General features: G+C 41.7%; 1 protein-coding gene across 3 annotated transcripts in view; it reads right to left on the bottom strand.

Annotated features, from left to right (window-relative positions):
• The window catches only part of ABTB2 (ankyrin repeat and BTB domain containing 2), a 135,952-nt gene extending 123,217 nt beyond the window's left edge, over positions 1–12,735 (bottom strand). For 2 of the 3 annotated variants that reach the window (XM_050897755.1, XM_050897757.1), the window contains exon 1: positions 11,701–12,735. In XM_050897755.1, the coding sequence (XP_050753712.1) occupies positions 11,701–12,565 (865 nt within the window). In that variant the 5' untranslated portion in view covers positions 12,566–12,735. Of the gene's footprint in view, positions 1–11,695 lie in introns of all 3 variants that reach the window. The other variant, XM_050897756.1, reaches the window with a different exon arrangement.
• Between the last annotated feature and the right edge of the window lie 3,015 nt (positions 12,736–15,750).

Raw genomic sequence — 15,750 nt, 5'->3', positions numbered from 1 at the left:
ACCTTCATGCTAATAAATGATATTCATTTTAATTTATAAATTGTGCTTGCCTTAGGGAAGCTCTGGCCTTCTGCAGTGAACATAAAAAACCACAATCACACAGCCTTACATATACATCTTCATACTATAAAAGGAAAATGATATTCTGAACTGCTGTCAAGGTAGAAGAAAATTCACACCGTTTTATCACTCAATTCCAGCAGGTCACAGGTCACTGCAACTGTTTAAAAACAAAGCAAAACAGTCCCCTCCCCAAATTTATTGATATGCAGCACATACATCATCCCACAAAATAACCTATGATGAAAGCTGCATTTCCACATGTCTGCAACAAAAATAGGAGACCCAAGATTATATACACAGGGAAAAGGTGCCAGAAACAATTCCAAGGTTGCTTTCCGTCAGGAAATGTAGTGTTAAACATGAATCTTCCTTGAGTGGCTTTAATAAGAGACTCTGCATCTGGCATTGCCCTGAGAGAACGGGGCCAGGGGGGTGATGGGGGGAAGGACACACTTTTTTCAAGGAATAATATTAACAAGAACACATCAGTCACCCACATCGCACTCACCGGCACAGCTACAAAAGTACCTCAGTGTACAGATGCTTTAAATCGCCCTTACCCCCAGCACACAAGACAGGACACTCAGGTTTTCCATGGAATGAATGGTCACCATCAAAGCTTCTCCCACCTCGAGGTGTAAAGCCCTGAAGTTTACTACAGAGTACTAAAACAAAACTACCTCTGACAAACACGTGGCCTCAATCCAAGTGATTTCAGCAGAAGAGCCCAGGCAACTGCTTCAGAGAGAATTCAGTGTTTTCTGATAAGCAATTTCATTCCTTTGCTATTGTAAGGAATCACAGACTAAAATCCATAAGCCACTGCTTTATTCCATAATGAAACTCTCTGGTCTCTCAGCACTGGTAAACGCACACACTGTATTTTTTCCCCTCGAGTCTAGCTCACAACTCTCATTTGTTTTCTTGACTTTCTCTTCTTCTACCTACACCACACTAGGTAGAAGCATTAATCAGAACTAAGAGATTCACAAATCTATTCTGGATACCAATCAAAACCCCACTAAAGCTAATGGAAATGATTCCTTTGGCTCCAGCAAGATTAAACTTTAAGGTAAGCAGCACTTCTCACATGGATTCTGAGCTTGCTTTCAGTAGCAGTTCATTGACAACAATTCTGACAAATTTCCTACTTGATGATCTTACTGTCATCACCCTCAAGTATCTTATAACTTCAAACAAAACTGATACTCACTTAAGCCAAAATTTCCATGTATATTGCCACAGCATAAGAGAACTTTTCATAACACTTCTTGGGGGAAAAAAAAACAAAACACAAGCCCATAGACAAGCTTCAGAAGTCTTTACATATTGACAATAGAATGAAATGGTTTACTACAAACAACTAACAAAGATGATATGTCTTGGTTGCCTATTATAGTTTTCCATCTTCTTCTCCCCACTCTAAGTTAAACTATCACTTCCGTCAAAATATTCAAAGACACCTTATAAATTTGATATAACAACTTAAAAGTACCAGAAACCATACTAAGACCATAATAAAACTGTATCAGTTCAACTCTGGAGCAATTTTTATGACCTCTAGACTAAACAAAACTGCCAGTGCAAGTTGAGCGCAAAACAGGGTGGGGGGTGGAGGGAAGATAACATTCAAACCAAAGAGCAGAAATTCAGCGTGCAATTAACCAGAAATTATATCCACCCCCGCAGAGGAAATACATTTCATTATATATTATCTCTTACATTATTACAACATACTTACATCCCTAACATGTTGGTTAGACCTGTGGTATTATCTCAGGAAATTGCATAAAAACTGAAAAAGAAATAAAGAGGAAACCTCTCAACCACTTGTGATGCAGAAACAGATGAGCACTTCTGAGGACAAATTTACAGTGTGCACCAGTCCATTAATGTTTCTCACGACTCGCATTACCGATTCTTCCCAAATTCAGCACACAATAAAACACTCCAAAAAGACACCTCTGAAGTCAACACTCCAGCGTTGCCTGGCACACAGAGAGGTGCTCTCTGCCTGCATCTGTGCAGACCTACCACAGAAACACCACACCTGCTCATGTCCCTGTTCCTCACCAGCCACAGCAGCATCCTGACACCGCTTCCTCACCCATCAGGGAAGGCTGAGACACACAGTATTTCAGATGAAAAGAGGCTGCAGGATCATCAGCGGATCGTGCAAGCAGAATCAAAGTTAAAGATAAATGAACTGCCTAAAAGCAACTAGAAAACCGGGTTTTTGCTTTCATCTACTAGGTTTGACATGAGTCTGTGCTGCATGGAGTATTGGGTAGTCATTTAAATAAAACAAGCAAACAAGAAATTGACTTCTTCTAAATTCTATTAAGATATCAAAAATGCAAAACAGTTTGAAGAAAGAATATGAGGTGAAACTGGCCTAATTCCCTACTTTAGCTGTTTGCCAATATTCAACTCTTGCCCTTCAGCTGAAATAGTAGTGTGCTTTATTCACAAGCAATAAAATTAAGTATTAGAAGAAAATCTATTCACTGTCATCTTGGAATTAATCAGGAAAAAAACCAGAGCCATATAGGATCAAGAAAATAATAATTACGCCTCTGTATGTTCATCTTTTTAATGTGTAAGTCCCAGCGTAAACACGCAGTCATATTTTCTTCTTTATTCTCCAGGTCCCAGGCAACAGACTGCAGATTGGGCTAGAAATGAAAGTAACAGAAGTATCCAACATGGACTGTAATGTTATAAACACTAAAGAATAGGACAAGCAGATTATGTCTTGCATAGTGTTCCTTTCCTCTCATCCCTGCAATATCATAAACAACATTTACTTTGATCTTGCATAGCCCCATAGCAAATTTATCAGTTGTTAGAAGTCTACATGCATGAACTGAAAAGCTGGTCTGAAATGTTTATTTGGCTTCAGTTCGTAATCTCTAGCCCATAATTATACCACAAATACCCTTCATCTTCTCAAGCATTTTGGTGTCGCTACACAAAAACTACAGCAATTACTTAAGCACATTTTCCACAGTTTTCCTCTTTTTTGCTTATGTCAAGGCTTTTTCATTTTTTGGACATGGAGCGCCAAACGCAGTCTGATAGACTGCTGTGGCACTGTAACACTACCAAAAAAGTGTCACTTTGGTCACTTGGAAACTTCTCTAGCTGTCTTCTAAAAAAAATTTTTTTAATAAAATAATAATAATAAAAAAATCAGGTCTTAGACTTCAGTTTCACATTCACAAATCCATCAAATAGCTGACTTGCTACTTGTGCATAAGATAAGCAAACAAACGGAGCTGCACATTCTCCGTGTAAGACAGCATAGTTAGCATCGAGAAAAAGCCTCACACGAAATCCATGAACAATGTACACTGACCCAAGATGATTAAGAAGATGCTTTGCCTTCTACTGTCCCTATCGCTCCACAGCCTGAAAGCACTTCACACAGATGACTGAACGAAACCTTGCAGCATCCTCCAGAAGCTGGTATTTTGCTCAATGCAGACATGAAGCAGGTTAAGTAGCCTGGTGAACATCAAACAAGTTCTGGGAAAGAAATGGTCCAGGTACAATAATTAAACAACCAGAACAAGACGGACAAGTGCTCAGGCTTACAGCTAACCTATGAGTTGTCTGGGTCAAACCCATACGAAGAACATCGGACAGTTTTTGCTTGGTCAACAGGAAGAAGGTAAGAACATTCACGGCAATCCCTGTGACCTGATTTAATGATTCTCACAGGTTACAGTCCACAACCTCAGCTCTGTTGAACATCTATTTCAAAGAAATGTTTCCTGTTAAGATCATAATAAAGACCAATCCAATCAACTGCCTCCTAGAGGACCACCACAAAAAACAGCAGCTAGACTATAGTTAACGAAATCACATCATTAAGTAACAGCTTTTGAGCAGATGAGGAGGAAGTTTACAATTCTAAGGGACTTTCATCTGCAAGTAACACATAAGCAAGTAGGGTTTAATAGACAAGGATTTTATAGCTCAGAATTCCATTTAACTCGAATTGAAAGGACTGATCCTTAGTTTCCACTCCTGACGACAGCAGCAGTTACAGCATACCCCTCCCTCAGAAGTTACTTTCACACTATTAATTCTATCCCACATATTCCACGCTCACAAAAGCTGCAACCACCACCCTAGCAGGCTGCAGGCAGGCACTTTAATTACAGGTTGACAAACAACCCTCAGCCATGCCCTGCCCATAGCTGGCCTGTCCCAGCGCTGGTCTCTCCTCGCTCCAGTTGCCAAGCTTACCAAGTCACACCCGCTGTAGCCAAACGTGTCCTAAGGACCAGAATGAGCTCACAGTCCCAGCTTGGTTTGTGACCGAAGTCAGAAGGCAAGTCTGCATGCGTTTGGGTGAAAGGAACAAACCTTTCAGCATTTGTGCATCCTTTCCTCTTTCTATTATTGCTTTCTTGGGATAAGTAAGGCCTGCACTGCCAACAAGACGACTCCATTTGAAAGGCTCTCCTCACTCATAAATGCACAACCTGGAATCCTTACATTGACTTAGATGCTCTCAACAACGTCCAGCAGTTATTTTTTTTTAAATGTAGCTCTTGTTCTGTAAGGGGAGGAATCAGAGTTCTGTAGAAATATTTTTGTCTCAATTTGTAAATTAAGAAATCATGAAGCCACCATTGTACTGGTTTTACCACTGCCTCAGGCTTGCTTAGATTTAACCAAATGTCATGTTAAGCACTTATGTTCAAAATAACATGTAAATTAATCCCATTAAAACAAGAGGAGCATCAGAAATTATTGTTTTTATTCTTTTGTTCATCAGCCTGAATTCTCATAGTTCAATGTGAGCAAATGGACATTTTCTTCTGTTGACTACTGGTGGAGTAGAACTTAGTCAATGAGAGAGGTTTTTCTTAATGTCTTAGAGCATAAGACTACAAAGTCCTGAGCCTGTAACAACGTGAAAATGTTTATAAGTAAGGACCACATATATTGACTTGAAAAGCTTAGCACTGACTAAATGCAACATGAGAGCTACAATGTAAACGAAGAATCATTTTGATCTTGTTTCCAAACATTCAGAAGAATAAAGATTGCTGAGGGATTTGCTGGGCACTGCTGAGCATCTAGTGGTTTTATTGTGTTTAGAAGCCTCTGTTTCTCTTCTTTTTGAATTATGCTGGCACAACGGACAAATTGCTGAAGACAAACACCTGTTCATTTTACATTTTCCTTTAAGAAAGGACAACATATCAACTTAGTGAAGATCACAGGATTAATATTACCTTTGGCCTTATTCTTCCATTTTCTTGCATTGCTGTAAGATGAGTTCTTTTTAAAGGGGAACTTACTTCTAGTTCAACATTACGATCTTGGGTTTAACCTCCCAAGTGTAAACGGGCACTTTTGAGCTTCAGTTCTTTCTGAAGGTATTTAAGTGCTTGAGTCCTAAGCCCATGCCCCTCTGCAGCTTGGTAACTGTGTAATAAGTGAATTTTATACAGCCTATTGTAAATAAGTATGTTCAGTACTTCTTACATTTCATACGACAGAGGGCTTTATAAGCTTAAACACTTCCCTTGCAGTGTTGCATACCCATGCATTACAACACCCTAGGGAAAGGGACAGAAAAATGAAACAGATAAGGAAGGAAGCTCTAAATGGACCATTAACTAGACCAATTGAATCATACCAGGTACATGAGCAGAAATAAATTATTACAACATGAAAACGTTACACTAACATTAATACCCAAACCAGATTTTTCAGTGTAAAAAGATCTTTCATGTCAACCCCATTATCAAAACAAAATTTATTCAAAATTCACTGCCACCCTATGTTACTATTGCAATTGGTTTTGGAATAGCCCCAAATTAGGTAGGATTAAGACTTCAAAACAGCTAGAATATATACAACATCCATGCACTGGGTGAGTGCTGATCTCAAGAAAGAGAAGGCAATTTGTAATGCGAGAGATCAGTTAGAGAAGTTCACTGATAACCATCAGCTCTCCCCAGATCAGATGAGTTTAGGTTTCAAATCACATGAGAAATTAGATGGGGTACATGAAAAACACACTCTGGTGGCTCAGTTCAGAAAGACTAGCGGACTGTATGCTGCAAGGTCTTCAAACTGGAAATGAGACAATTTAATTTCAATTATTCCAATATCAGAAGACATGTACATCAACCATATCATACTTTATTATTAAGAATATGAACACTCAAAGCTCATTCCTCATTTTCTGCAAACACAAAGAAACACACAAGAGCACCCCAAATATCCAAATATTGCACAGGTATTCACTGCTAAACTTTGAGATAAAGCAGTTTTATTTTTCAGGTGAAAAAAAATCAAGAAAACAACAAAAAAAACCCTGTGATAACTTAGAGTTTTACATACCAAGGATAAAACTCTGCCCTGGCCTCAACAGTATTTGCTCAGTTCAAACCCCTGGCTTTAGCAGTAACAACAGACTTCAGCCTCGACACAACAGGTCACAGACTTTTCTCTCCAAGAGGTTCCTTCTTCACAGGCCTAGCTCCTCAGTTTCACAGGGATAAGCTGTCACCGACGCTGATTCCACTTGAAATCCAAATATCAGCATTTGCTGCTCATAGCTATACACTGAGGGAGTTCCAGCACTTGCTCTTTAACCAACTAAATTGAAAGGACTCAAATTTTATTGCCTTGGTGTAATATCAGCAATTTGAAGGATTAATTTAAGAAAGCATTATTACTCCATTAATGAAGTTTTCCTTTACTATCACTAAATGAAATATATACACACACACACATAAAACCCACTAGAAGGGAAAAAAATAGGCATTTTAACTTTACTTGATCTACCCTTTAACATAAGCAAGATGCCTATCTGCAGACGTTTGTATTTTTAATTGCGCATCTAGTGGTTTGCGTTTGTAGGAGAGGTGAGCATGTATATACAAGCACTAACATTTAGGCTTAAAGAATTTGTCCCTGTGGGTTTGTGGATATAAATCCAAGCTCTTGAATGTGTAGGAGTAGAAGCATATAAAGTATGCTGGGGGTACATTTGTGCAGAGGTGAACGAAGCCGTAGTTCAAATAGGATCATAGCTACGACCAGCTCATCTAACATGGAAACATGCACGTAGGTCTATCATATTCCTGCCCAGGAATCCCCAGGAAGCAACGTTGCTTCAAACTACTGTTTCAGATAGGACAACACAGAAGACAGAGGTGTGTGTTTGATTTTTTTTTTTAATGATTTGCAAACCACCTGTGGCACCGCTGTACTAGCCTTCTATTTCTACTCAGCTTAGTGATTGATTGCATTTGCAGCTCTCGTCCCCAAAATGCACCCCTTCCAACGTGCAGTTTTTTCCTGAATAGTTGTGAAGCTGATAGCTTATTAAAATTGATGAGGCTCTTTATGAGCACACCAGTTTGTTCAGTTCCAATAACAAAAGGACATTCTATTTATTGAAGTGTCATAAATTTCCCCCCCCCCATGCTGGATTTCAGTACAGTACCATGACTACACTGAAATTAAAAAAAAAAGTTATTTCAGACCATTTTGATAACTATAAAAAGGAATTTTTATAATGGCATAGCTCTAAAAATCCTCAATGTTAAAATCAGCTACAATTTTTAACCTATATTAGTGCAGCGAGAAATAGAAAAGAAAATGGCGTTAGTGATACTAAATCCAAAGTCCACGCTTGACACTTGGTAGGGTGTGCTGCAGTGTTTAGTATCAGAGAGAAGAAAATTCATCCCTGGTCGAATTTTACTGAGTCCAAATCATTCCTTCCCACCGTGAGGAAAGGTTACACATTTCCCCCCTCAAGCCCTTTTAAGAAAAACGTCTCAAGACACAAGCAGAGCTTATTTCCGAGTCTGTTTCTACTACTCATCAGTTGAGCAAACCACCAGGCTAATTTGTGGATTAGGTCATCCACAGAGAACATCAAGTGTTTCGGCTGAGCGGCATGTGAAGAAACAGTGTTACCAAGTCAAATTCCACCCCCCTCTTTTTTTTTTTCCTCCAAAAACAGCTGTCAACACTTACATCTACAGAACACCAGGATGTGCTGATGCATTAAATAGCACAGCAGGTGTATTGGCTGTCGCAGGAGTGTTCGGCAATAACCAGATAGTGAAGTACAACGTAAGTGCTGTAGTTAATAGGGCAATAATATCAAAACCGATTTGCAGTGCTGACAGTTCAGATTCTAACGAACCACGCACCAGTCAAACACAGAACACCAAGTAAAAGAATCACATTTCCAAGGTAAGTTTATATTTCTCCTCGTCTCCTAACAAACATTTTAGATTAATAGACTCCAATATTCCAAATTAGCATGTCTCAAAATCCCTGTGAAACTACCAGATGCATTCTCCACTTTAGCTGTATCAAACCAATGCATATCATATATCTCCATGTAATTAAAAACAGAAAATAAAACATGTATTCCAATTTACATGACTTTTTTTACCTTCCAGCAGCTATGTTGTTCAGTAGCTGCTTATCATTTTTGCTGCTTTTGTTTCATTTTCTTTCCAGCTTGCATTGCATTATTTTTGCAACATCCCACCCAGACTCCATCTAAAAAGACTTCACCCTTGGAGACATTAACACACCCAGAGAGCTTTACAGAACTCCTTATGGCCACAAGCTCAGATGACATTCCTCCTTCCAAGGCACAGAGACTGAGTGAAGTCAGAACTCACACTGACAGCAGAAAACATCTCATAGAAGCAGCAAGTAGTTGATTAAAGAACAGCTTCACAGAAAGGGCGAATAAATAAGCAAGCCACAGATTATTATTTATTCAAAAATAATATTAAAATTCCCCTTAAGCATTTACAGAGTTTTCAACTTTACCCTTCACACACCAGGTGTTGATTAAAACACATCTGTTACAATACAGAATATTAAGCTTTCAGCCTCCAAAGCCTTAAGAACAGTGACTGGACTACTGTCTTTGATGGGAGATCAGTCACTGAAGAAAAACAGGTCTAAATCTCAGTCTCTTGAGAATTTACAAAGATTTATGTATTTACTTACTGTTTCTTAGACTCTAAAAAAGCATGCTACCCTGATCTAATAATGAAAATGGTATTCAATAGATCATAATGCCAGAAAGGTCCATTATGATAATCCAGTGCAATCTTCTGCATAGTACGCTGCCATGGATTTCATTCAGATATTGCAATGCTTGACTGGAGTTAGAACTTAACCTTTAAGTGCTTTTTATCTCTAACATCAAACTCAGTGCTATAAAACAAAACCCAACAAGCATACGCCAAGTTCACAATTTACAAGTACTCCATTAAAATGCTCTTACTATAAAAGAAACAAAAATGACAGTAAAGCAAGTCTTCCTGTTCCTTATACTGGAATAAATCCAGTTATTTTACCGCTAGATCTACCTCAGATTTAAATTAATGTAAAAGACAAGATCATTTGAAAGCACTGTGGAGAATGATGTGAATACTACTAATTTACAATTCATACAGGGAGAAGAATAAAGAAGTTATTTCAAGCTTTTTTGCATCCATATAAAACCATTTGTGGTCTTACAACTGCAAGAAAAACCATTTAGAAGATTCACTGACTTGTGTCAGGTAAAACACTAGTGACAGACTGTCACAGGAAATTGCAGGATAGCTTCATGTGCAGTTTTATTCAATTTTCAGACTTAAAAAATGCATTCAATTATTGACAGAATTGATCTGAAAGACAGGAACAACAAAAGAGGCAACAGAAGCCAATCCTTCTGTGGCCAGTGACTGCTGGGTATTACACTACACAAGCGTTATCATAACTGACCATTTGGTGGTTTGAATATTTATAAGCATTTCCCTGCACAGTCACTCGTGTTTCCATTGAACACCAGCTTCCATTCATTCATTGCAAATTTTTGAAAGAAGATTTCTCTTAAGAAAAAAAAAGAAAAAAAAAGCTCCATGAGGGACTGACTCTTCCTTTCCATCTTACACACAGAACCTGTGTGGCAGAAGCACTGAGCAGAGAACAGCTGAAGTGCATGTTTTACTTTACAGAACCACAATATTTTACTCCAGCTTCCCTAAATAAGGAACAAGAAAGGGAACTGACTCCTCTTTTTGGACCTGGTGACAAATACTCCCATGGTACACAAAGAATTATGACAAGTGTTTTGGCAGAGGACAAGACATCCTCATACCTTTACAGTCTTCCATCTAAGAGCTTGTAGTTAAAAAAGTAGATGTCTATGTTTGACTTTTAATGTTACAGTTATGTCTTGTACCAGTGCCAAGAGCACATCCCAAAGGGCTCTTCCCATTTATTTCACATACATTTAGTAACACTGTCAGTGGACAGAGGGCAGATAGAATGCACAAGAGAGGTTTTGTGAGCACCGTAATAGCAGCCATCCTCTTACGCTGTAATTTGAACCAGGCTGACCCAATGGGGACAGTCACTGCACCTATCTACTAGTGATCTGAATCACGACATGATTGCTTTGGTATAGGATAACTGCAGGAAATCAATGCACCCAAGGAGCAGAAGTTGAGTCAGCCCTTTTCTGCCAAAGTGTTTGGTTACTAACATTCACCTAAGGTATGTTTTTTCCTCAAAGAAAACCCGCTCCTTTACTTGTCTCTCATTATGAGATTAGCTTTTGAAGAGGACCAAGACATTTGGTTTTATAAAGAGTTAAATCAGAAAGGTATTATGCATGGAACATCTGACCGTAACGATGAGGCCAGGAAAAGTCATGAAACTGTGTGTGGTACACAGCATAGTTTTCTAAATTGAATGTTTCTCTAAATTTTCCATGGAAAAACATGGTACTCCTCAGTGTGACAATGCAAAATAAACAGTGCAGCCTCTTAACAGAACTGTCATGACTTAAGCCTTTCAACTTGCTCCTCAGTCTCATAGGAAGACACCAACATTCCTCTATCTGCTTATTTGCTCAACTGTTCAAAAAGTCTGCTTTCTAAACAAATTACAGAGGTAAGTACCTTAATGCTATGTTATTCTCATTACTGAGGCACCATCCTACATACTCACTTTGGCAAGCCAAGCACAAGCACTTGTTTATTGCACGAGTGTAATTACAACACAGGTTTCTACTAAACTAGAAGGAAGTCTATGTAACATGTAGTTATAAGTTTTTGCTCAGAAACTGGATTTTACTACCGCAAAGGAAAAAGAAAAAAAATATTAACGTTTTCCCTCTCCAGGCTGTATGTGGGAATAGCATCTTTAAGATGAAACTGCAAGATACTCACTATAATATAAATTTTGTTTAAAAACAATAGTGGTATTTTCTAAAGAGCAGCTTGTAAAGCACATTTCATCTTATGGTTACAGAGAAGCATGTTTACACGCCAGTTAGAGTAAAAATGCTCAAAACAGCACCCGGTAGGAAGTCAGGAGACACTTGTTAGAACGGCAGGGCTTGGTTTCCCACAGCCTCTGCACCTTTTAAAAACTGCTACATCTTAAGAATAAAGCAGGATCGTTCTTGCCTGGTAAAACCGTCATGTCTGCTTTACGCGCACACAAACCACGACCAAGATGCAATTCAGATGAAAAGAAAAACCAAAAAAACCCCCAAGTCCACTGAAATCAACGATTTTACTGTAAAGCTCGCTGGTACGAAGATTAGAAATCGTAAAAGCTGGACCTTACCATTAGCATTTTTTCCACAGATGAGATGCTCATAAGGTTGCAACACTCCCCAAAGTTCAGCATCGTTGTTGATAACCATCTCCAGGATTTCAGCCGAGATCTCCCCTCCTCCACCATCCGGGCTCTGACTTGCCAAAACCCTAGCCTTAATCTCTTCTACAAGGTTTTCCATGCAAGCGGTTAAAGAGATGGCTGCGTACTCATGGATCCTAACTGAGATCCTAGTGTCCACCATCCACCTGAAAAACCTCCCCACTGAAAAGGTGAGGCCACATCTAGCTGATTTACCTTTCCTCAGTCCGTCTCCAGCACTCATGCTGTACAGAGAGAGCGCCTTGACAGTCGCCAAGACACAGCTTTCTGACAACGACCAGCTCTGGATGAGCTTGATAGCGCTCTGCACCTCAAACCTGGTGCACTTGGAGTGCATCACACTCAGCCGTTGAGCTTCCCTGGAGACCCTGATCAAGGCGCGCCTCAGTAACTGCGAGAGCCGCCTGACAGCTTCCTGAGAAAAGGTTCTGGTATTGCCATCTCCCTTCCCTTTTCTGAGTATTTTTCCAATGTCTTCATCAGTCCAAGGGTATTCCTCTAGATCCGGCAGCTTAGGACACTTGGAAAAGATATCTGCAACCTCGGGGTCTTCCGGCAGAACAGTGTTCACGGTATCCCAGCTGTTATTCCTACTGTTCATGGAGCCCGAGTAGTACCACCAGTTGCCTCTGTGCTGAGAAGAGGTGAAGGCTTGGGAGTTGGACTTGGAAGAAGAGAGACTAAGGGACCTGCAGGAATCCCCTGCCCCATAACCAGAGTCCAAAGTTAAATCCTCCAGGGTCTTCAGAGTAGAGCTGTATATCCCAGCCATAGGAAAGACGGGTTAAGCCAACCGCAAAGAGCACGAAAGGTGAGGCTGGGACAGATCCCTCCTGCGCCTACCGAGCCAGAGCCGCCTGCCCCACCAGCGGCGCGGGAGGATTTACAGCACAGCGGGAAGGAGCCCTCTCCGCACACCGGCTCCGCCGAGGGCCAGCTACCTCCATCCCGCGGGGAGGCTGCGCTCAGCCATCTTCTGCCTCGGGAGGGACGGCCGGCGGTGGGAAGCCCCGCCGCGCCGGGCCGGGCCGGGCCGCCTGCTGCCCGGGCAGGTCGCGGGGCCCGCGGAGGGCGCGGGGCGGCGGCGCGGGGCGGGGCGGGCTCCGCGCGAGCCGCTCGGCGGGACACTTGGCGGCGGCTCCGACTCTCAACTTCTCCGCCGCGGGTCCGCCGGGCGCCCCGCACCGCCGCATGCAAATGACCTGCGAGGAGAAGTACCAATCAGCGACGCCGACGGAGACCGTCTCCGCCAGTGAAATCCGAGCTGGGCGGCTCGTATGCAAATTGAGCCGGGAGGGGCGGGGCGAGGGGAGGCGAGGCGAGGACAGCCGGGCCGCTCCGCCGGCCCGGGCGACAACGAGCGCTTCGCTGCCACCGGCCCCGCTTGCCCAGGGTGGCTGCCCGCTCGCCCTGCCCAGCTCTCGGGGAACGGCGCACGACCGGGCCGGGCGCTATGGCGGCTCCCCGGGGCGAGGGTCGCGCACGCCTGGCCCCGCGGGGATCACCGTCTGAATGGGGGATTGTGCGGGCGGCCGCGAAGCCGGTGTGCCGGCTCCTGAAAGGGGCCTTTGTGCGGCAGTTTACACAGCCCTGACCTTGAACCGTGAGCTGGGTATGAAACGGAGATGTCTGGTTTGTTTCTCCCCTCCCTCCCTCCGCCGCAAGCGCTGGTCCTGCCCGGACCGGCGGCCCAGGGTGCGCGGGCCGAGGGTGCCCCCCCTCGGCTGCACCGCGCCGGCAGCGCCGGGGAGCGGGGGTGGCGGGCAGCCCCGGCTGCGGGGCGGGGGGGGGAGGGAGGCAGGGGAAACCTTACTCCCCCGCAGCAGGTTCTCAAGTTCTTGCAATTCAACTTTTAAATGCAGTTTTCACATCCTTCTACAAGAATTAAAGCCCCCCTCCCCCCAAATCACAAGTCTGCTACTAGCCCCGAATTACGTTAGCAGTAGGTGACAAGGATCCGACACGGAGAGCGAAGGCAACCAAGAATCCATTTTGTTAATGCTCAGCCTCATTTCACTCCTCCATACAGGAAACTACAGTGACTGCAAATATCTGTCATTTAGCATATTTCAAGCATTGATTTTTCAACAGCTTTCTTATTTACAAACACGGCATTTTACTTCTGCTCTATAAGATACGCAGAAGCTCTATGGTCTTTTTCTCTCTAAAATTATGTTTGATATTTAAACCCTGTGGAAGGAAACCTCCTCAGTCATTAATTTCGGCACTCACTAACCTAAACCACTACTGCGATGACTCGCACAAAGCAGCAGTTCTCTCTGCCTTCCATAGATGGCATCCTGCACTTAGGACAGCCTGGTTGGTATTTCTTGTGCTCTTGCAGAGTATGTGTATTTTTCTTCATTCTTCAACTAAATAGATTCCAATCAAAAAATACCAAGCGTCATGTCCTGTTGTCTTTTGGTTGTACGAGGCCAAAAGATTTCACTTTCAGTAGTCTAAATTTGTAACAGTAGGCTGACCACAATGGCACCCACTTCACAAGGCAACAATGAACATGTCGAATGCTTTGACTTTTTTGTTAAAAAGGTGCCTAGAAAGGTGCATTTAAAAACTCTAAAGGTAAATATTTTACAGTCACGCTCATGGAGCAGCAATCTATTCTCAGTGTGCGATACTTTCCCTTAATGACTACTTGCAATAGAGGAAGCAAAAGGGTTGTATTTGCATACAATCTGACCCAGCACACAGTGCTTTCATATGAAGGCTGTAGCTAACGAATGCTTTCAGCAGATGTTGCTATTGACCACCTATTTGCATGGCTGGTAATTCACTGTTCCACTGATTTTTCTCCTATCGGGGACACAAGAGATTTCCTACTTCAAAAGTATAATGCCTTACAGGATCTCATTTCGTATTTTTGTACTGTGGTACACACGTTGCTTAGTGTCAATGAAAAATATATTAGAACAACTATTAGATATGAATGAAATACTTGAAAAATCCTATCTTTTACTTATGCACTTCTGCTCACAGGATCAAGCAGCTTCTGTTTATACTAAAAGACAAAGTACTTAACAGGGCGTACTAACTTCCCACTAGTTGACCCTCAAAACCGCCTTTTTTAACTTTACACCTTCTTCTATCTTTCTTAGATCTAAGCCCAACTATAATTCAGCTTTTTGCTTTTTCATAGCTTCTCCCCATGAAAGCAGGAACATGAAGCATAAGTTGTCTAATAAAGTCAGACATAATTCTCTCAAAGTCATTCCAATTTATTTGAAAATCAAACACCTCAGCACTTCATTTGTGCTCCACTGTCAGTTCAGAAACAGGTATTTTTACTACACAATTCTAATACCTCACTTGTTATTTTACAGATCAAAGCTAACTCTGCTATTTTGTCATATTTTTCAGGCTTGAGCACTATTTTTAAGAGTTTCAAGCCCAGCAAAGACAACACAGCTGACAGTACACACAGTAAATAGGTACCTGAATGTAAGACAAGGCATTACTGATTCAAAGTACACAGTTTTAAGTCACAGGCATTCAGTGCATTCAATCAACACACTTCTTTTTAAAAGATATCTTTCCATTCTTACATCGGTATTTAATCCTATATATTAAGTACCATGGACTACTGTAGACTTCTTAACAGTGACTTTTGGTAGGTTACCATGTGGTGTCCGTCCCTCCGGTCCCTACCTCTCTCCACTGCCTCCTCAAAACAAGGGTACTGCATGTTAGTTCCTTGTCCATATCTCTAAGATCATACACAGAAACATCTCCCCCCGCCCCGTGTCTTCATGCTAAACTCTATACAAATGGGAAGCAGGCAGCAAGACCAATCTCTACCACCTCTTTCTCACCAAAAAGCCTTTGTGCTTTGTTTTGTGATGCCTCTTTGCAAAAGCTTTCTCTAAAATTCATCCTGTTCTGTCTAAATCTTAGGATTCATTTCAATCAAAAGCAAGCATAAATTGCCACCGAGAATCA

This window comes from Gymnogyps californianus, chromosome 5 (genome assembly GCF_018139145.2).
Source record: "Gymnogyps californianus isolate 813 chromosome 5, ASM1813914v2, whole genome shotgun sequence".
Lineage (NCBI taxonomy): Eukaryota > Metazoa > Chordata > Aves > Accipitriformes > Cathartidae > Gymnogyps > Gymnogyps californianus.
The sequence above is the reverse complement of the archived record's forward strand: the minus strand, read 5'-3'. Positions and strand labels throughout refer to the sequence as shown.